This window comes from Anser brachyrhynchus (genome assembly GCF_964034855.1).
Source record: "Anser brachyrhynchus genome assembly, chromosome: 18".
NCBI lineage: Eukaryota > Metazoa > Chordata > Aves > Anseriformes > Anatidae > Anser > Anser brachyrhynchus.
In genome coordinates, this window is record NC_137711.1 from 3,817,403 (window position 1) to 3,842,442 (window position 25,040).

General features: G+C 38.6%; 3 protein-coding genes and 1 long non-coding RNA gene across 6 annotated transcripts in view; 3 read left to right on the top strand and 1 right to left on the bottom strand.

Annotated features, from left to right (window-relative positions):
• The window catches only part of PITPNC1 (phosphatidylinositol transfer protein cytoplasmic 1), an 88,840-nt gene extending 82,432 nt beyond the window's left edge, over positions 1-6,408 (top strand). For all 3 annotated transcript variants that reach the window (XM_080561175.1, XM_080561173.1, XM_080561174.1), the window contains one exon: positions 1,846-6,408. In XM_080561175.1, the coding sequence (XP_080417301.1) occupies positions 1,846-1,851 (6 nt within the window). In that variant the 3' untranslated portion in view covers positions 1,852-6,408. The remainder of the gene's footprint in view (positions 1-1,845) is intronic.
• A 2,040-nt stretch (positions 6,409-8,448) lies between these two features.
• NOL11 (nucleolar protein 11) lies at positions 8,449-21,154 on the top strand. Its single transcript, XM_080561156.1, has 18 exons — positions 8,449-8,679; positions 9,908-10,021; positions 10,871-10,927; positions 11,321-11,466; positions 11,732-11,789; positions 12,255-12,393; positions 12,786-12,983; positions 13,752-13,828; positions 14,546-14,669; positions 15,322-15,425; positions 15,699-15,776; positions 16,846-17,030; positions 17,294-17,419; positions 18,239-18,460; positions 18,945-19,023; positions 20,094-20,186; positions 20,472-20,579; positions 20,880-21,154. The coding sequence occupies exons 1-18, from the start codon at positions 8,464-8,466 to the stop codon at positions 20,991-20,993; spliced, it is 2,238 nt and encodes a 745-aa protein (XP_080417282.1). The 5' UTR covers positions 8,449-8,463; the 3' UTR covers positions 20,994-21,154.
• LOC308180077 lies at positions 8,686-24,812 on the bottom strand. Its single transcript, XR_013940720.1, has 3 exons — positions 24,680-24,812; positions 16,661-17,478; positions 8,686-9,121 (listed from the first exon to the last, which is right to left on the bottom strand). It is a non-coding gene; the product is annotated as an uncharacterized lncRNA (long non-coding RNA).
• BPTF (bromodomain PHD finger transcription factor) overlaps positions 24,678-25,040 on the top strand; it is a 57,463-nt gene continuing 57,100 nt past the window's right edge. The window contains exon 1 of the mRNA XM_080561115.1: positions 24,678-24,813. The gene's annotated coding sequence lies outside the window, so the exon portion shown is untranslated. The remainder of the gene's footprint in view (positions 24,814-25,040) is intronic.

Genomic DNA, 25,040 nt, shown 5'->3' on the forward strand with positions numbered 1-25,040 from the left:
TCTCAGATTTGAAAAGAACTTGGTCCTCCCTCCTAATAACTGGCACAGCTCTGTAGGCTGAAAAGGCCCCTGGAATGTAATCTGCAGTGAGGAGAGAAGGCAGCTGGCAACTTCTTTGGTTTTGTTTATTTAACATGATGTTGTAATATAACATAAAGCTTCTTCTACCTAACATCTGCAGCCAAGGCTACAGATGCGTGCAGCTGGCTAATATTAAAAAGTATAGATGTACTGAAAATATATCATTTTGCCGTTCATATGGTAAGCACTATTGCCAGTCCCATGTCTCAGACACTCATATATGCCAGAATTTTGTGTTGATTAAAATGCCAGTGTTTATACTTCTGGGTTGGTTTTTTTGTTTGTTTGTTTGCTTGGGTTCCTTTTTGAGTTCTGAGAACTCGGAGAATCTATTAATGATACTTGAATGAAATTGCTAAATTTTAGTCTTGAAAAGGAATGCCATATACCACAAGATTTACAAAGATATCACACAAACTGACAACAATGGATGAGAAAGAGTAGAGAATGATAGCTGTAATGTCTTTATCATCTGCAGAACTTGGTTCTTTATTATTTGAATGTGAAGCATAAATTATCCATATTTTACCACACTCCCACAGGGTTTTAATCACATCTTCCAAAGATTTATTATGATTTATAAAATAATTACCCAGAGAGAACTCAGAAGAGATTTTACAGGGCGTCTTCTCATGCGTTGGTTTGAGGTGGGGAAGATGGGGTTGTTGGTTTTTGTTTTGTCTTTGGTAGTAGTCACCTCTTTCAATTAGTATTTTTCAGATATTGGATTTTGCTCTGTTCTACTTGGGGTAGTTTGAATATTTTGAGTTTCATTCTGTGATTCCTTCAAACACACAGATTTACTGTGGTGTTCAGTGAAAACCATACAATTTATTTCAGTTGGTTTAGTGGACGTCTTGCAGGCAATATAGGCATGAAGCAGCAGGTTTCAGAATGCCATGCAGATTATGTTTTTTCTCATGTTACCCATTTGCAGCAGATGTCATTCATTTAGGATTTTATCAAAAAAAGTTTTGGACAGCTCAGTTTAGAAAACATTATGCTGGGATTGCTCTGCCCTCTTGTGGGTTTCTACAGCACTGTGACACATTTGTCACCTGCATGAGAAGCCTTTCACTACTTCTGAAACATCCTGTGGACCTGATTTTCCATAGCAAAGTGGCTTTGACGTCTCATCTCATTTTGCCTCTGTTTTCCAGGGATGTTGGAAAGTGTGTCGTGACTATCAAGTCTGAGGGAATGCTTTAGGCATTCTTAGTAGAAAAGCATAATAGTTCTGTGCAAGCAATGGTTACTAGAAGTCACTGGAAGCTCTGTATGGGGAGAGAGAAGTTTTCATCCCTTGATAATTGCAGTAGGGAAACAAACCAGTGACAGTCATTTATCAGTTTGTGCTCATAATCTTAATGAAAGTAATGTCAGTTTTGTTTTCTTTGAAGTTCTGAAAAATTCTACTTGCTGACTATGTATCTAAATATATTCTTTAATTGCCTGTGAAATAGCTTGATTTTTCCAGCAGTTGCTGAGGTAGCACTCATTATCCAGTTCAGACCCAGACCCAGATAGAAGAACCATTAGTATGTGCTTAATGTACTTCATTTTCTTTACATTGGCCTTTTATTGTACTCCAGTCAATGCATTAAAATAAGATAGAATTCATATGGAGAATCATTTAATGATATGCATGATAAGCAGTCACTCTCTGATTTGAAATTTGGATGGAAGTAGTTTAACTGAGTTAATGAAATCATCATTTGAAATTATTCTAACATGTCATTTATCTTTCTTTTCTTCTTATTGAAGACATGACAATGGATGAAGTCCGAGAGTTTGAACGAGCAACTCAGGAAGCTACCAACAAGAAAATTGGGATTTTTCCACCTGCAATAGCTATCTCTAACATTTCCATGCCTTCTTCAACCCGCAGTGCTCCATCTAGTGCTCCATCAACTCCTCTCTCCACAGATGCTCCCGAATTCCTAACAGTTCCCAAAGACCGGCCTCGAAAAAAGTCTGCTCCAGAAACCCTCACTCTTCCAGATCCAGAGAAAAAAAAACTTTAAATTAACCCAGCATGATTCCTCCTGATAAGCCATGTCTACCACAGCAAGAGTAACATAATACAGTTTCTAGAAAGGTCATGGTGGTTGGTTGGTGTTTCTTGGATTTCTTTTTGTTCGTTTTGTTTTTTGTTTTTTTTTTTTTTGCTTCGGATAATCTCACTGTTGTGGAAAGATTGCTTCTTTCCTCAGGCTTGATCCTTAAAACCTTCAGAGAAGTGCATGCAAGAGAATGTAATTTATATATTCCTAAAGCAGTGTTCCAAGCCATATGGTGCGTCTTACTGACCTACAATGAAATAGTCTGAGGAGAACCCTATAAAAGAAAATAAATCTTTCTCTAGCAGTATCTCTACTTGGAAATCCACATCTAGGTCATAGCATTTATAATTAGGAATAGATATTCAGTAAAGCTGCCAAGGACTTCTGAGGCAAATTTGTGCCAAGCAGAATGCAGGGTTAACTGGATAAAAAAGCTCCAATCGTCTTCTTTTATAACTGATTTTAAAATCCATCCTACTCTCAGGCTTTTCATGTATGTTCATAAACCTTTGACCTGCAACTCATTGTACTTGAACACCAACAGCAATCACTCAGATTCATATTTTGCTTAATATGACTCAGGATTTGGGGCCTAGCTAACAAACATGAAACTTTTCAAACCTAAAATATCATTGTATTGAAGCCCCAATTGTAATTAATTATACTGACTTTGAGGCCATTGAACTATTTCTATCTTGCACAGAATTTGTAAAAGAAACCACCTATTTCTTGTAGATAATGTATTTTAATAGCTTTCTTTTTGTGATCTCTTAAGTTCATATTGGTGTTCCAATGATGTTCCATATACAAGATTGAAAAAAAAAAAAAAAGCAGCTAAATTGAGCCAGTTGAGAGGGAAAACCAATGAATTTTGTCTTGTCCTCACTGAAAGAAGAGTGGTAGTTACCCTGTAAGACCTTGAATGTAAAGGAAAGAAAATATGAGACTACTTTTTCTTTCCTGGCTCTCACCATTCCTAAACAGCACAATCTCTACTAACAGAAAGCTAGTTTCAGGCTTTACCACCGCCTCTAGGGAAGGAGTGAATAAAATCAGTCACTTGGAAAAGCGAATGAATCGTGGGGCTGCTCTGTCACATGTAGGGTGACAATAAGGAAACAGAAGTGCTCCTCCTGGTCTGCACGTGAAATCACTCTTCAATCTCAGGAATTAAAACGTAGAATGGATGCTTCCCGGAAGGGAAGTGTAGATTGAGGGGGGAAGAGAAAAATGAATTGCAAAAGTGTTCTCTTCCTTCCTTCTTTACTTTTCAAAATGTAAACTCAGTGAGAAACTTTCCCTCTGACCCCCATTTGGGGTACTTTGTTCTCTTTCATACAAATAGCTATTTAGTCAATATTGTCAGCATCTATCAGGATGGGTAGCTGTAGTAGACATTAAATAAGCTGCTGTTCAATTCCCAGTGAATGATAGCTGTTACATGAATGATACGATCAAAGTGGGTGATACTTTGTACCACTGGTGACATGGTACATGGATAAAAAGAAGAGAGTCCTCCAGAGCTGAACTATCATGGAATATTGAACAATCAGTTTGGGGATGGCCTTTTACCTGTACAGGACGTTTGTGCCATCTTCTCAGCACAATGTAATGATTGGACTGGCTTAAATGCACTGAACTTCTCAATGGCTGTAGATCCAGTAGAAGTTATGTTGAATGTGTGGTATTTATAGTGTTGTTTTAGTAGCAGGAGAGGTAATTCCACTGTCAACCTGCACTGAGAACAAGTGTATATTTGATTGATAGTTAAAACCCTGTAGCTAGCAAAATCCAGAAGCTCTTTGTAGGTTAGCTATGGTCTGACTTCATGCTTCCTCCCACTTACTGTCCATGTTTTGCTTTGCATTTCTTCCCAGAGTTTGTAATTCTGTGTAGCTAGTAAACTGACAGGTGATGATTTTTTGTTTGAAAAAAAAAAAAGCCGCTGTGATGCTGGAAACAAAACTTTCTTGCATTAGTTTATAATTTCAGCTTTAAGAGTGTGCAAATTATGTAATAATGATTATAACTGGTCTAATCCTTATTATTTATTTAGTAGCAAGATTGAGACATTGGCAGAGAAGGGAAGTCTTTTAAAAGATAAACTGTTGTTGGTTGTTTTTTATTTCCTGAATTTAACTATGTAGAAATAGTTTAGGTCTGCTCCACTGATGGAAGTCTGTTTTTCAATTAATTTGTTTTTTGTCAACGAAAAAATTGCCCAGCTCTAGTTAGTCATAATTTCCTTGTGCTTACATGTTACTGTTTCTGTAGAGGTTTTGGCATCTGGGTTTGTTACAGATTACTAGACCAAAGCAGTTATACCTTTACTCATGTTTAACTGATTCATTTCAAATCCCGTGTGGATAGGGTGATTATCATACCATGTAGGTTTGGGAGGTAAAGCATGTATGAAAATTATTAACACTCCTGAACAGGATACATCTTATAGCTGTGTGACAGATATGTAGGAGAAAGACACTGATCGTGTCATGGAAAAAATGCCAGACTCATTAATGCTGTGTCTCCATCGGCATGTGCTGCTGCCATAGTCCTTCCACCAGGCAGTGCTGGTCTTGAGAAGTACCAGATTTATTGACCAAACAGCCTGAATTCACTGCTGGCCAAAATAAGGTTCACGCTTATCCACATTGCCTCCATGTTGCTTACTAATGAAGGCAAATAAAAAAAAATCTAGATTTCTTCATTGGTTTGGATAAGAAATATGCCAGGCTTTTCATCATCTATGTTAGTAACCTCCGCCATGTTCTACTTTGTTTTCCCCACCAGTCAGTAATTAACCAATTTGTCCATATGAAGTTTAAATAACATTTCTGTTCTTGTGGGTTGTTTTTTTTTGGTTGGTTTGTTTTGATTTTTAATTTTATGCAGGATAACTTCTGGAATATTCCCAGCAAACACAAAATCACACAACGTGAAATGGAAAGGAACATCGGAATACCTGGGTAACATCTTGAGGCTAAGGGGTTGTTTTCATTACTGATTTTGTCAGAATGCTTTCTATTGTATTTTCAAGCATCTTTATTAGGAGAAAAATAATATTTTGCAGGTATTCATCACTTCTTTTGCAAAAATAAATGATGTAATTAGTGAATACATCTGTAGAGGGTATGGTGGTACCCAGCAAAGGTGAATGGGCACAGCAGCTGCGTATTCCTATTCTCTGCCACAGTGACAGAAGAATTACACAATATAATCCTGTTAGGATTTCACAAGGAATTTTTCACCAAGGAGAATACAGTTCAGAGTAAATAATGTGATTACTTTGTTTGGGCTTCTATTAAAACCTTTTCCCAGCTTTGCTCATATTTTTATATATTTCTTGTAGAATAATTGTAACAAAATAACTGGCAATTGCAATCTTTAGAAGGGCAGACCTCTTCATAAATTTAAAAAGGAGGTGCCTGGAAAGACTTTGAGAAGCAGCACATTCCTGAAACACACACTTAATGGGATTTCTTATGAATGTAATTGCTGATTTTGTAAATGACTGGATAAATCCTGTGGAAAGAAAGTATTTGACCTTATTCTTTGACTTTTTTATTATTATTACTATTATTCTGGAAGGTGATTGTGTGACATCTAGTAGCCAATTTGCATTAACTGCTGCTGTAGAGATTTTGAAATGGAAATATTTGTTCTTTATTTTGTAACAAGACCGCTACATTGTGTTAAAACTGCTTTGAAGCTTGCTGCACTATAACTTCCAAACAATGTGTTATCATTTGAAATAAGCCAAATGTGTATGCTTTTTATGAGTTAGTGCAGTAAGAGAGAACTCATGATCTTGTCAATAGGAGCTTTTTTGTTTCCATTGTTTGGACTTGGTTTCATATGTGTAAGTTAAAATTGCTAAATACGTCTAACAATGTTTTGCTTTAAATGAACAGCATGGTCATTGAATTACAATCCCCTGTAGTTTTGTGGTGTCACTTAAACAGATTTCATTGTTTTATTTCATTTCTGTGATAATTCCACATGATTCTGAATGTCCAGTAATTCATTTCTTTTATTTAGAGCTCTGATGGCTACATTAGGCAATCCATTACTACCATCAAAGAAGGACCAAGTTTTGAACTGCTCTGCATGTTAAACAATGCAAAGCTAAGCAGGAGAATTTGATTGTCATATTTTTCATCCATTTCAGTTAATTTTTGATTTTTGCTAGTTATTTATTATTTTTAATATTGTATTTTCCCTTGCATTTTGTTGTAAATAAACTACCAACAAGTATTCTTTACAAGTGTGGCTGTTTTCTTCTACTCGGTCTTCTCTGGCAAGGAACATGGCCATTAACATTTCTACCACCAGCTCTGCAAGTCAGTTCCTCAAAATTAAGTAGCACAAAGAATTGGCATTGTAAGGGAAATTTAAACCACTTAACATCTGCTAGGTCTTGTTGCTCCTCAGCTTTTAAAGATTTTATCAGGGTAGCTGCCCCCTCGGTCTCATGTTAGCCCATTCATTTGTAAATGACCATTTGGTTGATAAGGAATTTTTTCAGTAGGGAGCCATTTCTAATTCTCCATGCAGAGTTTTACAGCGCAGTGATGTAGTAAATACTGGAAAAGAGAACACTGGAAACCTCTCAAAAGACAAGAATCCTTCGTACCTCAAGTCATTTCATTTCAGCCAACGGAAATTTCATGTGTACAATGATTCTTTAAGTTTTTAAGCAAGGGCTTACTCCATACGCACACAGCTTTCTGTGCCCCAGAAAATTGCTAGTTGCTTACTCGGTATAGAAATGCTTCACAACAGCGTAGGACTGGAAATAAGAAACAAACATACATATTGAAAATACTTCAGGTAGAAATGACAGGATTTACCCTGTAAACTATCGGGTTGCTATAGCTGCTTTGCAAGACGAATCACAGCCAGCTAAAAGCACGCAGCAGTGGGTGATGTGACGTTGCCAGATGCAGGGCGTTTTGCAGCTCTGGCTGCAGAGGTGATCGGTACCACGTCCCGAACGGGCTGAAGGAGTCACCAGAGCAGATTCCCATGATCAGCTAAAGAAATGCTGACACATGAAAGCTATAGTGACATCAGGAGACAGTGCAAGATGTAAAGTCCTGCCAAAAAGCAACCAATGCAATGCACCTGGCATGAGAAACAGCTGTGATGTACAGGGTGAGGCAGTGCCTATGTGGTGGGATGGGACGGGGACATCCAGGCGCAATCCAACACTTAATGGCGTTGGTAACCGCACAAACGAGCTAGAAACCACACAGTGCTGTGGTAATGACTTCTTGGTGGCTTTGGTGTATTAAGATCATGTTGGGATGAGTGTGCTGGGGCTGTACGTTGCAGACATCCAAACCTCTCACTGAGCCTTCACCACCCAAGTGCATTTGTGACTGTCCTTCCAGTGACCAAGTTAGACCTGGATTCTCTGGCAGAGAGCTGTGCCTGCAGCAAGGGTCCCAAAACTGCAATGCTCACCACGTGTCCTCTGACAGCAGACAACTAGGATGATAACATTTCTAATAATTGGGCCTGATGTGTTTTTTGTTGCTCATGGGTTTGGGTGCTTCTTGTTGGCTTTTTTGTTTTTATATTTGGAGCTTGTATTACTAAGACTTCTCCAAAATTTACACAGATACAAAATGCTAATGCGTGCACACACATTACAAAGTGGATAAAAATCTGGACCCGATCCTTTTGCTATTAAGATCAGTGTACTCTGATTGTTTGTACTCTTGCAGAGGGAACAAATTCCACTGCTAATTCTTTACAAAATTCCTGTGTAATGAGACATTTCATTGGGCAGAAATGCATTTCAGTAACCTGATCTTAAAGCCAGCAGCACTTTATTGTGTAGATGCAGACTACCAACGCCTGTTATCTGATGTCCTTTACTAATCTGCATAAAATGATGCATTTTTCTGGGCAATTAGGCACTCATACAACCCTACAAGTCTGTGGAAATAATCTGATTAATACGCGCACGAAATACACTGGAAACACCCGAATAAATAAGCCCCTAAATGTGGTTTATTGCTCAGCTTTGTAACGGTGCTCTGAAAAACGAACGGTTCTTTAGGCTTGTAACACTGAAAACGTGCTCTGCACGCGCTGTGCTTTTGAGCTCTCTGGCAATGTCCCCTGGCAGCGCCTCCCCAGACCTCGCAGCGGAGGAAGCAGGACCCGCAGCCCCCCATTTTTGCGGATTTCGGCTTAAAAAAACGACAAACCCGCGCGTGCCCCGCCGCCGCCGGACTCCGCTCCCCGCCCGGACCTTTCCGACCGCCTTCGGCCATTTCCCCCCGCCCCCTGGGGCCGTGCCACACCGCGCATGCGCCGTGTGCCCCCACCGCCCCCCAGCCGCGGGGAGTCCCGCGAGAGCCGGCGGCGCGCTAAGATGGCGGCGCTGTGCGAGGCCTTCACGCTCTGCGGCCTGGGGCCCAGCGGCGGCGTCGGGCAGGGCGGCGGCGTCCTGGCGCTGGAGCCGGGCCCCGGCCCCGACCACGTCCTGCTCACGGACCGCGGCAGGACGGCCACGCTCTTTAAGGTAACGCCCGGCACGGCACAGCCCCGGCTGCTTGCTTTGCGGAGGCTGCCGCCGCTCAGGCCTGGGCCGGGGGCTCCGCGCAGCACCTCAGGGGTGCCCCGGGGAGCCCTGACCCGCCCGCGCTGCCCGTGCCCGGCCGGCCCAGCCGCCCGCTGCCCTCCCGCGGCTGGAGCCGGGAGTGTGGGGGCCCCGTGGGCTCGGCGTGTGTGGTCGTGGGCCCAGAGGGGGCCTCGCCTCGGCTCCGGCCCGGCCCCGCTCACCTGCGCTCCCCCAGGGCCTGCTCCGCGCACCGGTGCTGCGCTGGCCCTGGGCGGTTGTTTGGCGGACTCTTTTGCTCATTTTCTCTCTCCGTTCCCAATGGTCGCATCCCGAAGCAGCAGCGGATGTCACGCCTCCCGATGTGCAGGGTGACATGTGTTGTGTCCGGGTGTCAGCTGCCGGCCTGCTGGGGGCAGAATCAAAGATTTAGAGTGCATGAACTGAAAAAGTGTTGTTACACTGGCTTTTCTTTTTTTTTTTTTTAGTGCATGCATCTATTTCATTGGACTGTAGCATGAAACTTCATAAAAACATTTATTTGTATCTTCTTGTTTGGCTGTCGTGGTCATGGCGCTAGGGGTTGTATCTTAGCAAACTCATGATGTAGTCTCTTTTCAGATATTTAGTGCCACTGCCTAGAACGCATATGAAAATATAAATGTATTGGTAAATATGTCCAACATAGCCCTAGCCTGAGAAGAGAGAGTTGAGCACCCTCAGAGCAGCAAAATCTAACTCATACATAACGTGAGCTTAGACAGTAACAGTCATCATTCTTGATCTCAACATATTGAAACAGGAATAGAAGAAGTACTTTCCTGTGCCTAATTATATTGGTGAGTAAAAGCAACTTACATGCATGGCTAAAAGTAATACTCATGCCATGTATCCTACCTATGCTTCATGGCAGAAGCCCATATAACTGTTACAGGTCAAAGTTATTTCTCACATGAAAAGAAGTTTTTAATTAATATAGAGCTCTTTGATGTTACCTTGAAATTTCTAGTACTGAAGTTAGAAATGCTCAGGCAGAAGTTCTGAGTCCTGTTAGCATACCAGTTTCCGTATTTTAATGTTCTCATTCATATCCAGTGTGGCTAGGTCGTGTTTTCTTGCTGTCATGAGAGAAATCCCGAGCATGTACCGTGTTCTACTTTAATTGCGTGTCTTTGTCCTGATTTTTTTCTAGGTTTCAGATCAGAAGCCGCTAGGTTGTTGGTCAGTTAAACATGGGCAGATTATCACAAGTCCAGTCGTATGCAACTTTGAAACTCATGAATATATAGCTGTTCATGATGACAAGGTGAGATTCTTTTCTTAAAGGAAAAAAAAATGTAGTGAGACTTCTGAGTGAATGTAGGTAGGGAAGAAGTCGGTGTTCTGCTAACTGGAAATGCATGGAACTCTCTGTACCCTATTGCAAGATCTCAAAGCTGGTAGTGATGGTCTGATGCTATCCTAGTTCAGGCCATCTCTGCTCTCTGAGTGGATGAGGATGTGCAATGCTAAGTCTGCATAGTCTGCTTGGTGACATGACTGAGCACCAGTTATGCAGTGGCCTTTTAGATACTGAAGCATTGCCAATGAAGAATGCCTCAGGCGTATGTTCTCTAAGAATAAGTTACATGTTGCATGAACTGTTTAGAACTGCATGATCATTGTATTGAAAAAGTTCAGACCTGCATCCTTGTCTTACAGTTAAACATTTCCTGTTTGCGTACTTCTGGTAGCGTTTACTCAGCACATGCTGAACATTTGTCTTTTGTTGTTGTTGTTAGTGAAATGCTCTTCCTGACCTTTTATTGTTCTCCCTAAAACATCCTCCTCCAGATCAGGTCATCTGTACTTCAATCTGTCTCCAACACTTTGATCTACTTTCATTTAGAATTCTGTTGTATCTTTTTCTTAGCCTCATTCTTTCCTATCCTTTGTTTCAAGTTCAAGATCTCAAGCTGTATTTGTATTCCTGTTGTTTGTGTCAGCATCTTCCCATGCAAACTTTCTAAGTCTGTTTTTACTAAGGCTACTGTGAATACTTAACTGTATACTTTCCTCCTGTGTTTCAGTAACATGCAATTGCCGTTATTTTGTATGATGAAAAGTCTATATATGACTGCTTTATTGTGCTTAAAAGATGTTGCTTCTCTTTAAGGTTTTAAGGATATGGAAGGATGAAGATGTTAATTTGGACAAAGTATTTAAAGCAACGGTAAGTTTCTTACAGATACTCACTTTTATGTTAACATCCTGAATCTTGCTTACTTTCATAGTACTGGTAAAATCACTGTGATTAAAGTGTAATCACATTGGGATTAAAGGTGTATAAATGGTTGTTCGAACTCCTTACCCTTAATTATGCTTTTTCTGATACCATTCAGAAATGTGCTGTTCATTAGGATATTTTCATGACTCTGTTGGTAGTGATCTGCATTATTAATAGCGTTTCACAAAATTGGCATTACTGGGGATCTTGCAGGTTCACCATCCTTACATTACTCTTCTATCGAAGGAACTCTTAAAAAAAATCCCATGCTCAACACTTGGCTTTCAAGGTACTGTACTGAAGAACATAGAACTGAAGTTTTTCCTTTTTTCTATACAGCTTTCAGCTGATGTGTACAGAATTCATTCACTGCCCCATGGGGATCCATTGGTATTATTCAAAGGAGGTGGTGTTCGAACTTTAGATGTTCTTTTGGAAGCCCCACAACAAGAAATTGAAAACATTATTTCAGATGAAGTTATAAAGTAAGTGATACAAACTCAGGAATCTTCTTGATCAGAAGAATTGATGATGTTGAAAGTTGTACCCTTTTTATGTGACAGGAAGAGAAGTAATCTGAAGATCAAGATACTGGGGTTGGTTTGTTGATTTTCCTTTTTAATGCGTTTGTTTTACAACCTTTAATTTTTTAAAATAGAGATATAAAAATATGAGGCTGCCTAAGTAATATGATATGACGTAGGTGTAGTCCCAGAATTTAGAAGAGTTCATACAGCTTTCATTTCTTAGGTGGAGTGAAGCTTTCCTGGAAGGTCAACAACCTGTCTTAATTTTCATTACTGAGAAGGTGAGTCGTTCTTATTTTTTTAAACTTTTGTAGCAGCAAATCTATGTTCTCTTTCCAAAAAACATTACTTGTTTCGCTGGATTTTAAGAGCTGTAATGGAAATCATTATCCAATCATTGTGTATCATCTCTGATACAACAGTTAAGTTGAAGTCGTGTTGTTTCCAGGGCCGGGGAGCCTGTCTCTTAGAACTTCAGAAATCAATTAAGTTTAAACACTATATACAATCATGTGACTTTTTACTTCACTCTTTATTCAGATGTTTGTTCCTGTGAATTCATTTGTTGCATCAAATCAGAATTTGCTGTATGTACCTGAGTCAGTAAACACTTCTAAATTAGGCTGTATGTTCCATAGCAAACACGAATTCCTAATTGCGTATAAGACTCAAAGTATAATCAGTACTAATATCTGAACTGGTCTTTTTCTTCCTTCTATAAATTAAAAACTTTCTTTTGGTTTTAGGATGGGGATTTTTTTGTCTATGTACAGAAACTTAAGATGAACAGTCTGCACAAATATAAGCTTGAACAACAGGAATCTTCTAGTCCACTGAGTTTCACGGCATATATAAGAAAGCAAATTATCACACTTCTGTGTTTGTGTAAGTTATATTTTCTAATGGGATGTGATGATAAAACAAGAAATTACATGGAAAGACAAAGTTCTGATGTCTGTGAATTACTGTTTCATATACTTGCTCTTCTCTATTAAATGTTCTAAACCAGCAAGTGATAGAACAAGTAATTAAACTTTCATGGAATTTTAATGGTTGAATAGACTTATGTTCTTAAATGTTATGGCTTGTACCTTAAAGATTTCCTGATAGCCGTGCTATTATTTTTTTGCTTTTCATCATAACATGTCCTTTAAATATCATGTATTTCTTCTGGTGCTTGTTGGATTTTGTTCTCTTTGGGTGTCTTCTAGCCATACCATATCAAATTGCTTTTCCTTAGTGACAGACGTAAAAATGTCATTTCTTTTCTTTGACAGATTCCAATGACTCTGTATATAAGGTTCTGATACCTCTGCAGCAAAATGGTGAAGGGGAAGAGCAAATTCTGTCCAAGTCGCTACTGCTAAACCTTTCAATATCTGGAAGTGTTCTAAAAGGAACTTCTTTGGTTGTTATTGATAAAGACCATGTTGCAGTATTAGGAAGTCTAGCAGCATCTGGTGAAGAATCCAAAGGTAACTAGAAAAAACATACGGATGTCTTAAGTTCTAAGACATTCTTAAACAAAGCAATGGGTGTTCGTGTGTTTGTTTGTTTGTTTGTTTTTAACCAGGCAGAGCAGGAAATAGTGGTGGTCTCGATTCTTTAGTGAATGCTATAAATACTGCATTTTAAATGAAATAGTTTACTCTTAAAACTAATGTATAGTTGAGCTTTGCAATTGAGAGCACTAGCCGAAAGATAATGTTTACCTTCAGTAAATGCGATGGTGGTTTGTGAGATTAAACTTGCTGTTTCAGTATTTGCTTTCACAAAAGTATTTTGCTGTTAGCGAAACAACTGAGAATAAGCAGTGAGGGGAAGAAAACGGAGGCTTTTTACGTGATGTATGCAGGGGGAAATAAAACTGATGTCCCATAAGAAATTAGTATCTAAAATAAGTGAAACAATACTTCAGTTTCATGGCTAAACTTCTGAAGTGTGGGATCACTGAAAGTCAGGCCACTGAACATAGCATTTTGTGACTGGAAGCTACACTGACTGGTATCGTTCTCATTACAGCTTCTTGTTTGAAGCTCCTTAATGGAAAACTAATTAGTCTTCAAATCTTTTTGTTAAGAGAGCTAACTGGAGTGACACATTTCCTAAGGTTGAATGCTTACTAAGCTGAGCTATTTTTGAAAGTTATTTCTATTTTCTTAAGTGTAGATAACAGAAAGCAGCAAAAGCAAATGTAGCATTTGTGTTGCTTTTGGGTTTCTAACATCTCTGATTCTTCCTAGAGTGCCTAACAATATGGAATACAAAATTTCAGACGTTACAAACTTCAAAGGAACTGCCCCTGGGAACCAGTGGACAAGTGAGTTCAATCTTCTATTTGTTGTCCTAAAGCTTTAATTTGATGCATTTGGCATAATAGTAACTAAGACAAGTGGGCTTCAGAGTTGCAGTTCTGTCTGGAAGAGCAGTAAATGGCAACTTCTGAAACAAAATTAGTATTGCCCAGCTGATCAGCTATTTTTGTCATAATCTCTAAACAGGAGAGTGGTGGCCTTTGGCAATATCTCTGGTAATTCAGTACCTTCTCACTTCTGCTGGCCTTGATTGTTTGGTGAGAATAAAATACCTAGTCAGTATCTGTTGTGTTCAGACAATTTGAAAATGACTGTCTGAATAATTCTAGGGCCTTCCTAAACAGTGTTTCAGAATGTTCAGGTGTCAATTGATAATAAGTAAACTGACAATTAATAAATGCACTAGTAAAATAGAACAGCTGACTGTTGTTGTCATTTTGTCAAAATTGCACAAAAGAGAGCATTTAAAAAATGTATATCAAGTGGACTCAGTGCCTTGGAGCAGTCACTGTAAGGCATCCCTGGAAAATACTCAACTTCTGTGTTTAGAAGCAGTTGTTAATAAATGTGCTAAAAAATGTTAAAACTACCAAAAATAACTGCTAAAATCATCTGATCACTGACTTTTCAGTTGAATTTTGCAATGAGAAGTTAAATATCAGCTTGTGCAGAAATGTGCCTCTTTACTCCTCTCCTCATTAACTGTGTTTAATATTTTGTAGTTGTGGTGTTATGGGGAAAATTTTTTTTTTACTCATGGAAAAGTGCTAACAGTAGTTATATACAAGTGTGAAACTTCATCCCTGGCAGCTGCTGTGGGAAAGCTCAAGGACAGTCAAGCTTCTGGTAAGAATTTTTGTAATTACAGTGAGAAGATCTTTTAATAGGAAAACTTCAGAACCTGTCTGAAAATTGTTATTTTAATACACTGCTATAAAATCAGTTAAATCTTAACAGTGTATCCTGTTCCCACCTGTTTAAATTCTGTCGTTGAGAATATTGAAGAATATAGATGTTTGAATTTATTGTGGCTTCACTTAAACTAAGCGTAATTCAAATACTGGAATTATTGAAAATACTGATATGCCAGCTATGAGCACTGAAAACAGAATAAAGAGTGTCTCTTTCTTTATAAATTGTGTTTTTAAAGCACTTGTGACCGAATAGGGCAATGACAAACATAAATTTGTAAACTTTAAGTTAAAGAAACTACAGAAGTACGCTTAACTTAGTATTGCACTGAAAATGATGCAAGTAATGTTCACAATAAATTGTGTAATAACATTTCTTCTCCTACCAAAAGGTATATGGGAAAACAGTATGTAACAAGTCTCATAAAATTACTCACTGCTGAGATAAAACAGGATGTTTGCTTGGCAGAAAACTACTTGTATTACACTTAAGAAAATACCTGCTAATATTAGAAGTTAATATATTTATATTTTAATAAATGTGCTTTAAGTGTTAACTTCATGTAGTTCCATTTTTGTGTTCACAGATATTTCTTCATTTGTAAACTGGAATACCCTTGAAGATGAAGAGCGTGTGGTTTCCTTTCAGCCACAACAGTCTGCAGCTCTAAAATCTGAATCCAAAATGACTGTAAGTTAATACAAGGAGTATGTGAGGTTTTTGGCTTGTATTAGTTTCTTCCCAACATTACTACTCTTACTTTTTGGTAATATTGCACAAGGGAATTTAACTCTGTATTTGTCATTTACTGTTTCTAACGCTTTCTGGAACTGAACTGGCTAGTTACTAAATTTAATCTCTGCAGTAAGTTGACACGTGATGTTCCTGGTTATCTCGATTGAAATCCTTGAATATGTACTGTCTTTTTGGAGCTGAATAAAAACTTGTTTTTCTTTATTATAGTTAAGATCAAGAAGGAACAGTGTTGCTAAAGCACAGCCAGATGCCTTCAAAGTTGGACAGATCTTACTAAATATAAAAGTAAGTATACCAAATATCCTTAATTAGTTTTCAGGCACACCGAGAACATTCCAGGTGTCTCTTATGCTATTATCTTCATCCATATCCTCCTGCATATCAAGCTGAAGAAGATGCCTTAAACAGTTGTGTTGGAGGATTGCATTATTATTGTGCAAGAATACTATTTGGGCATGATGAAATTAAAATCTTGTTGTGGGAGTATGTTATAGAACAGTGCAGTACAAGGCTCATAATAGCTGTCTGAGTTGTGAAACCTGAATGAATATGCTCTTGCAGTAAATAAAGTGAGAGGATGTTTTACCTGAACTCCACCTAACCTCTTTTTTAGATTAATTTTTGTATTTTTAACTCTGAAGATATTTTGGACCTAGAAAGTCACAATGCTAGGAATTCCACTATAAATCTAGCAACAATCCGTCAATGAAATTGTAGAGTATTTGTCTCTAGAGTATTGCATAAAATAATGAAACGTTTTAATGTGTTCAGAAGACAACATTCTAACTTGTATCCAAAACAAGTAGGAGAACATACTTTAATACATGTTATCAAACTTGGTTCAACGTACCATTTGATGTATTAGTATTGAAGTTGAGTCCCACGATGCTGCTGAGCTTTAAATCATAAAATCCTTTGAGTTGGAAGGGATCTCTAAAGATCATCTAGTTCCAACCACCCTGCCCTTCACTGGTTAATACGCAAGGTATGGTAGCTGCATATTCTGGCCTACTTCCTTTCTAAATCTCACTGCAGTTGTTTTGTTACTTCAATCTATGTCCCTTACTGTGTGAACATACCTAAAGCTCAGCTTTGGCTGGGCATCTTGGTAATATTACTGAAATAATAGCAGACCAAAAAAAGAGCTATTATTGAAAGATACTACTTACCTAACTTCAGAGCAAGTAATCACTTTTGGTGCTCATGATTGAAATAGACTATCAAAATGAAGAGTGGGGAGGCTTTTTTCCTCTTTTATGCTTGAATTCCAGTGTCTTTCTACTTGGTGTAATTAGTAACAGTTCTCAAACCTGTGCCTTGCACACTGGAATTGCATGGTATTTCTTATTTTCAGGATACTTCTGCAGCTGTAATTGAAGATGAATTAAGACAATTGTTGTTGAAAGCACAGATTCCAGATTTCCAAGCCACCATTGGATGTGTAATAACTGCTCTTATAAACAGGTGTAAAACAGATCCAGTGTTCTACCCTCGAAACTTCCTGTTACAGATGGTCCAGAAACGAGAGCTGTCTTACAGGTGACAATTCTGATTATTTTTTTAATTCAATTGTAAGGCAAAATCTTTAAAAAGTAGACATTTGGTTCTTTATAAAGCACTCCTTGAATTATCAGGTGCTTATACACTGTTTATTTGCAAGTCTATTGCTTGTTTTCTGAAGAGGCTGACGCTTCCCAGATGTTCTTTTTAGTGTAAAACAAGGTTAATAGTTCTACCTTAGTTGTTAATGTAGCTTTCAGTGGGTGTGAACTGTGCAGCCTATTCTTTTCATATTTTTACAGTTTGTGTCCAGACTTGATGGCTGTTGCTTTGGAGAAAAAAGATGTACATCTCTTACAAATCTGCTTGCAACGGTTCCCAGATATTCCTGAAGAAATCACTTATGCTTGCTTGAAAGTATTCTTAAGGTAAGTTGAAATCACTCCTTCGCTCCTTTTTTTTTTTTAATTCTTCACCAAACCAGGACCTGTATTTAAGGGAAAAAAAAAAAAGCTTTAATTTATAGATGAGCAATACTATGCGCAAAATTAGTAATTCTAAGTACAGTGTATGAAGTCTTGCAGACTGACAAGCTTTTTACAAGATGCCTGTTGCACGCATTAATTCTAAAAACTATGTAAGCGGTAATTAAATGAACATGCCTTTTGGTAACATTGCTGGCTTAAATGGCACATCCTTTTACACACATTGTTACAGCTGTGTTTTCGCTGCTTAACATACTTAATTGTGAGCTCTGGTTAAGAAGTCCATAAAAAGTTTAACTCTTTCAAGTTCACCATAATGTCCACAAAAAAAGGTTCTCCTATCACAACAAGGATGAATTGATCCACAACAAAGATAACAATAAATTAATCTTTAGGCACCGTAACCAAAAGAAAAGACAGTCTAAACTGTTCCTCTGGGCTTTCACAGCAAAAAGGAAATTTTCTTATTCAAAACATCAGATCTTGTTCATCGCATGTCTTAGAAATGTCAAATGTTTCTTAGTAACTTATATTGTTGGAATACATGAACAGAACACGTATTGTTAAAGGTTAATAATAACAAAATACTAGCTGTTCTCTTACTGCCTTTATCCATTCTGCAAGACTCTTATATTTTGGTATTTGTTCTTACTTTTCTAGTAAACTTCAGAGTTAATGTGTGTTATTGTGGGGCTGATGGCATCGCTGTTTTTAAAGCTAATAATAAAAGTATTAAATGTGTGTGGAATTTCTCTTCTACAGCATTAGCGACGACTATCTTGAAAGAACCGATGTGAATCTAGAATCTGTAATCTGTTACATTGATATTGAACCCAAGAATAAAGAACTTAAGACTGAAGTTGTAGAAAATGGTTTCAATACTGAGCTGGAAGAAGACAGTTGTGATAATACAGTCTTAAAGGAAACGCATACGACAAATGATGGTGAATTCTGCCCTGTTGGACCACGAAAGGCAGCGTTATTGTATCCTCTGCATTTAAATGATAGAAAGTCAGTGCAGTATACATGATGTAAATGTCTGTTTAACGTTGCTTAAAATAGTTATCTTCTGTTACTGCAAAAAATTTCCAAGCAACTCTTGTAAGGAATGTTTGTATGTGGTTAAAAAAAACCAAAAACTTAGAATATAATATAAACTTCTAGAAAGTATACCAATTTAAATTTACTTTAATATAAAAGTATAGCCTAAAACTTTAAGACAATGGTTTTGATGTTTCCCTATTGAAACATACTAGTCACTTACTTGCAGTAAACAGAACTGCGTTCATGCTGACTGTATTTTGAAGTTTCATGTTATATTTATTTCATGATAGAAACACAGGAGGTATAAACAGCTATAATAGGATCTCATAACGCAAAGAAATACTTTAACTAGAGTTGATTTCAGTTTGCAGAAAATAGTATTTTTTTTTTCCTGCAATTATATTTTCTCAATAATACTGCATAGAAATGCTGTTCTCCATTCAGCGTACAGTGAAACGTTTCTCTTGCCTCATCTGAAAGACCTTTCAGCTCAGCAAGCTGTTGTAAGTATGTTAAAACTAAGAAGTTTAAATACCCTTATTGTTTGGTGGGAACAAAAGGGAAGAGTTCTTATTTTTTTAATTATGTATCAGAAACTTGCCGCTCTTACTGGCATCTGAATCATATAAACTAGTATGTGAGGATGAAAATATGGTGACTAATAAGATTTATTTTTTTTCCATATACACATGGAAAAAAAGAACTTTTACTATTTTTATAGTCTTAATTTTAAAAAGGTAAGAAAAACCCGATTTCTGACCAAGCCTACTCGAAAATATTTTGATTAGTATCAGGAAAATATAGTAACTTTTCTGGATGTGGATGCTTTTAAAATAATGAGAAGTTAGTTTAGTCAGTTCTATCAGAGGCATAAGTTTAGAAAATAAGAAACTGTACATAATATGAAATGACAAATGTAATGCAAATGGAATGTTCAATCTCAGGTCTTCTCAGTTAAAACCAAACCAAAACAAACCTGCCCCATTCCCCAAACCTGAAGGTATAATTTCAAGAACTGTATGTACCATAGTACCTTACTGGAGATGTTATTTTACAGTAAGTAGAAAACAAACAAGCAAAAAACACCATTCATCAGAACAATATGTATCGTAATTAACACTGACCAATCTCCTTGATTCTTTTTTGGGAGATAAAACGAAATCATTTTGCCTTGTGCTCAGCACAAGATGATGTTGAGCTGATTCTGACCATTAACAATTTGTTGGCTGCTGAAAGTGAAACTGGGATTAAAATTGTTAATGTTGGTAATTTTGAGCAAAACTCATAGAAAATTCTGCATCTGAATTAAATTGCACTTGCACAAATGCTGGAACAATGATTACAACTGAATGTCACTTTATACTGAGTATTGCTGAGTTTTCAAACTCCCAAGCATATAGATGGTTGAAAAGATCCATAAAATTGATTTTTAATGCTTGGGTTAGAGGCGTTTTGGATGGGCGTGGGGGGTGTTAAAAGAACAGCCTTAAAAGAATACTGCTGTGTGCAGCATAAAAACTCCTAGGTCTTGTATGTTTGTTTTTGAAAACCATTCTGACTTTTCTTCTTCTAGCTGTTCCTCAGGTATTTACGCTACCTGTATGTGAAATGCAGTGAAAAAATTAATACCACTCTTCCTGGAATGCTCTCCCCAACTATAAATCAGGTGAGAAACTACTTCTAAGATTTGTACCTCCTTCAGTTTCTGTAGTGTGTAACGGACTGAGTAGCTGTGGCTATCTAAAATCAGCTGAGACCTCCGTTCATTCTGTAAGGTATTGTCTGTTAGTACAGCCTGTATGGAGTCAGATGTGAGATGCATTTCTCTATCTGAAAATAAATATACTGCCTTCAAGTCTGAAATGGTGCCTTTTGTATAAGAAGTTAATAATTTGAAGTTCAGTTTGTAAAGCAAAACCTGTGTCACTCTGCTCGTCTTGCTTGTCTACAGATTATGGATTGGATGTGCCTGTTACTTGATGCTCACTTCACAGTTATGGTGATGCTACCAGAAGCAAAAGGATTGCTTTCAAGCCTGCATAAGTTTGTGAGAGCCCAAGTAAGTTGCATCTTCTAGGATAATGATTTCATTTTAGTGTGGTTTCAAAATAAGGCTGTTAAGTTTATGCTGGGCAGGGTGGGAGCGGAACAACAAATACATAATAAATCAAAAAGTTTATTCTCTGCTGTATGCTTATTCCTGAGTTACCGATCTTCCTCATTTTGATCTCAAAAGCTGCTATATTTACTTGGGTTGAATATCTGAAACTATGTAAAACAGCAGATAGATGCACAGTATAACTACATATGAGAAGCATTAAGACCAATTTTATTGTAAATGTCTGTTTTTTCTTTTTAGGTACGATTCTACTCCGAACTTAATAAAATTGAAGGAACTTTGCGAGAACTACAGAGAATTAAACGCCAGAAAGACTCTCAGGCATATTCTATTGAAGTGCTGGAACTTATTTGAATATGAAATGAATTCTCAACATTTATTTTATATTGATTCCTTTTGTGACAAGGATGTATTAGCACTCCATATTGGGGATGTGAGAAGTTTTCTATGTAGGGAAAACACGGTTACTCTAGCTATGTGGGGAGTTGTGTATTAAAAGCTCTTTTTTGACTGGATGAGACTTTCTTATGTTTTCATATGTAGTTATGATATGTGACTACAAGAACATCCTAAATGCCATCTGATTATTGGCAAAGACATTGGAGGATACTTATATGGAGCTGTGAGGGAAGGGAAGAGAAGCATAAAAAAAAACACTTATAGGTAAAACTCCATGCTGTGGACTTTTGAGTCAGTCTGAACTGTCTTTATCCATTTTACGGATAAAAGCTGTGCTTCTGCCACCACATCTCAGAACATGAATGGCATCTCACCTGATAGATCGGAGCAGAGCACTAACCTAGCAGAAAATAGCTTTTTATGTTTCTTCTCTGATAGTGCTGACTCAAGTGTACAACGCTGTGCACAGAGGGGAGATGGCCAGTTTGATTTGGAGCAGAATGTTGGGAAGTATTTTTATTTAAGCAATGATTTCCAATCTTTGCAAGGTTAAACTTGCCTGAGAATGAACAATAGCACTTGCTTTGCATTTTCATCGTTTCTTGTATTCCGCCACTAGCTGAAGACTGTAATAGGGGAAGTGCTAGACCCATTATTTACTGAACTTTGGCTGTGCATCTTTGGAACAACTGCACATAGTTAAAAGCCTTAAGACTCTTTGAAAGTTAAGACTTTCTGGTTGTATAAACTATTACGGGACGTCAGTACATAATGCATTTAAAATTGAAAAAGCACTACACAGGGCAGCTGAAGTACCATAGAAAGTGGTGCTTCTTGGGACTGGTAGTAGTTGCTTTGAGTTTCCTGAACAATAAAACTTACCACCATACTAAACTAGAATATTCTTACCTACATCGGTATCTGTTTTCTCTAAATACTTGATAGAGTAAACAGCTTGAGTTAACCTCATTTATACTACTTGCTCTATTCAGCTTGAATTTTAGTATTCCAAAATGTATCATAGGTTCAAGCTTATATTTTGACTATCTAAAAAGAAAAGTGCTTTAAGTTTTATGCATCTAATGTTTGGGGAGAGTATTACAGGTGTAGACAGATACTGAATTGATCTTCTGAATCACCATTCACTTAAAATTGATTCGTTATAAGCTACCTGTGGGACTGAACGTTTATCTAAACAAAATGGAGCAGATAAGTGTAATGGTAGATTTCTTGAGGTTTAATATAAAATAGATGAGAGCAGAAGCCCCCAGAGAGAGGACAGGTACGTAAATACATACATGTCCAGAATAGCAGATAGATATCAGTGTAACTCTCAGCATATCGATCAACTTCGTATTTTCATTATACTAAATAAAATGGTAGTTGGTTGTATATTGAATTAACATCAGCAAACTGCATAAGCCCCTGCTTCCTCATGCTGATTTTACTTAGTCTACAGCTGAGCTCTAGTCTTATCATTACTTAGCAAAACCTTGGTGTCTTATAAATGCATGTGTAACTGGCTCTAGAAAAGAATATTTAACTTCAGTACCGATCACAAGTTATGAGATAATTTAGAGGGAGAGACTGGACAAAAGCAGCTCAATAATTTAAATGAGAGCCTATGCTGACTTGGTTATTAATGTCATCCAGCTGTAAGTTAAGTTCTTTCCATTACTCTTGGAGAAAGGAACCCATCCAGACAACAGTTTGGAACACAACTAGGCTATTATCTTCTCCAAAATGCCTTTTGAAAGAAGTCTTTCCATCTGTCTCAAGTATAGAGGCAGTGTAGAGCCTCCTACCTAAAATTCCTCTTCCTGCTGTATTCAATTCACTTACAAATATGCTCACTTAACTATATCAGCAGACTCAAAAAAGGGAACTTTTTTTTGCAGATGTTTTGTCTTGTGAGTAGACACATGTAGGCAGGTAACTTAAGGGGTTAGGGTTGATTTCTCTGTAAGCTATACACTAGAATGGACTAATATATAGTCCTAATTCTGGAAGTTAACGTACCTCTCCATGCATCCATTTTTCTAGCTATAGAATTACCATTCTTTGTGTTCTATTTAGTAAAACACTTCCAGATCACAACTGATAAATGCAAGGCACTTAAGAGGGAGGGCATTCTGTCTTACAGTATTTGAAAGCAAATGATTCTTAACGCCTTAGATCTACCACAGGTATGCAAAACCCTCAGTATTTTATAGATGTTAAGACTCATAATGCTACAGGCTCTGAGTATTAGTGTAGTAGATACGCAACGTAGTCTTGCTTGATTTGCAGTGTATAGGTGGCAGAACTCAGAGGTGGGGTTTTTTCAAGATCACAGAAATAGTGAAATATACACAACCTATATCTCTGTATTCATAGATTTAAAGAGTTGCCACAATATTTTGCAACCTTGTAAGAGCTTAAAATTAGCTCAACAGAAGCAATCGAAGTATAAATTTGAAAGATTCAGACTATAAATTGGGTACAAATGTGTAAATGGGGTTAGGCAATGTTGTCTACTGCTTTTGCTGTGCCTGGATGGTACTGTGTGTAAGACATGGCTCAGCCTGTGCAGCTGCACTACTGAATGTAACAGTGTAACTGAATACAAAAGAGATGAAGATAAAAAGCTGGATAGAAAAGTGCAAATTGGGTTAAACCCTGCTGCCTGGTGCCCTTGTGACAGTGTTGCATGCCTGATGCTGCAGCAGGTTTGTGGGTTTAATGAGGTTCTCAGCCTGAGCAACAAGTTAATGAACAAAAAGCACTTCAAAAATTACTATAGAACACAAATAAAATTACATATTGGATATATAACTGGCATGCTTATGGCATGACCAGTATTGGGTTGTGCATCACACAGAAATGTAAGCAAAGTGCTGAGAGAAAATGGGAGTGTGAACGTGTTTATTTGCTAAAGACAAGAGTTTGGAGTTTCTGGGATACTAAACTTGTGGAGATTTGTGTGCGAAAAAAAGGCTGGTAGTAAGAAATGTAAGATGTTTGTGTGCCATAGGCTGGCTTTCATTTTATACTGCTTTTGCTCAGGAAACATACCATCAAATTCAAGTGCTGGTATTAGAAACCCAATAGGGCAAGTGGTTTGTGTAGACTTGTAACCCTCTGGGGGCTCTGACAAATTGGAAAATGGGGGAATACAAAATAGACGAAGCCCATCTCTGTCTCGTAGTGTTCCAGTGAACCACGGACACTTTTTCAGAGAAAGTAGATTAAGCAAAGGGCGGGGCCCTGTGTGATCTTCCCTGTCTATTTCAGTTTTTAGCGATCGCGGTGAGCTGCAATAGGGTTTTAATTTCACAGAATCATCTAGATTGGAAGAGACCTCCAAGATCATCTAGTCCAACCTCTGACCTAACACTAACAAGTCCTCCACTAAACCATATCGCTAAGCTCTACACTTTCTTCATGAAGGCAGAAGATTTAAAGCACAGGACCTGAACGTGGCAGCCGTCAGGGGTGTTAGGGCTGGGGGAGAAGTTGGCCGTCCCTTCAGGGCGGTGCAGGCGAGGGAAGCCTGTCCTGAGGGGAGCCCCGGTGGCTCCGCTTTCACCGGGCGCTGCGGGAAGGGGCAGAGCCCCGGCTCGGGCCGGAGCGGCGGGGAGAGAGCCCCGCTGCCCACCTACCTGCGCGGGCAGCCGCCCCCTGAGGGATGCGCCGTCGGCTGAAGCCGGGGGGACGCGGAGCCGAGGGGGCGCCTCCGCTGAGGGCGCGGGTCGAGCTCGGGGAGAGAGGACCGCTGACGGGCGGCGTGGTGCAGGTGTGGGGCGACGGGAGTCCGAGGGGGGCGACGGTGCGGAGGGGGCTGAGGGGGGAACGAGGCGGCTTCAGCCGGGCGGCGGGGCTGCGGGGAGCCGGGCTGAGGGGAGCCGGGCGGTGGAACTGAGGGGAGCGGGGCTGACGGGAGGGGGCGGCGGACGGCGGGGCCGAGGGGAGCTCGTGCCAGATGGCGGTGTGGGGCGGCCGGGGAAGCGGGGTGCTCCGTCC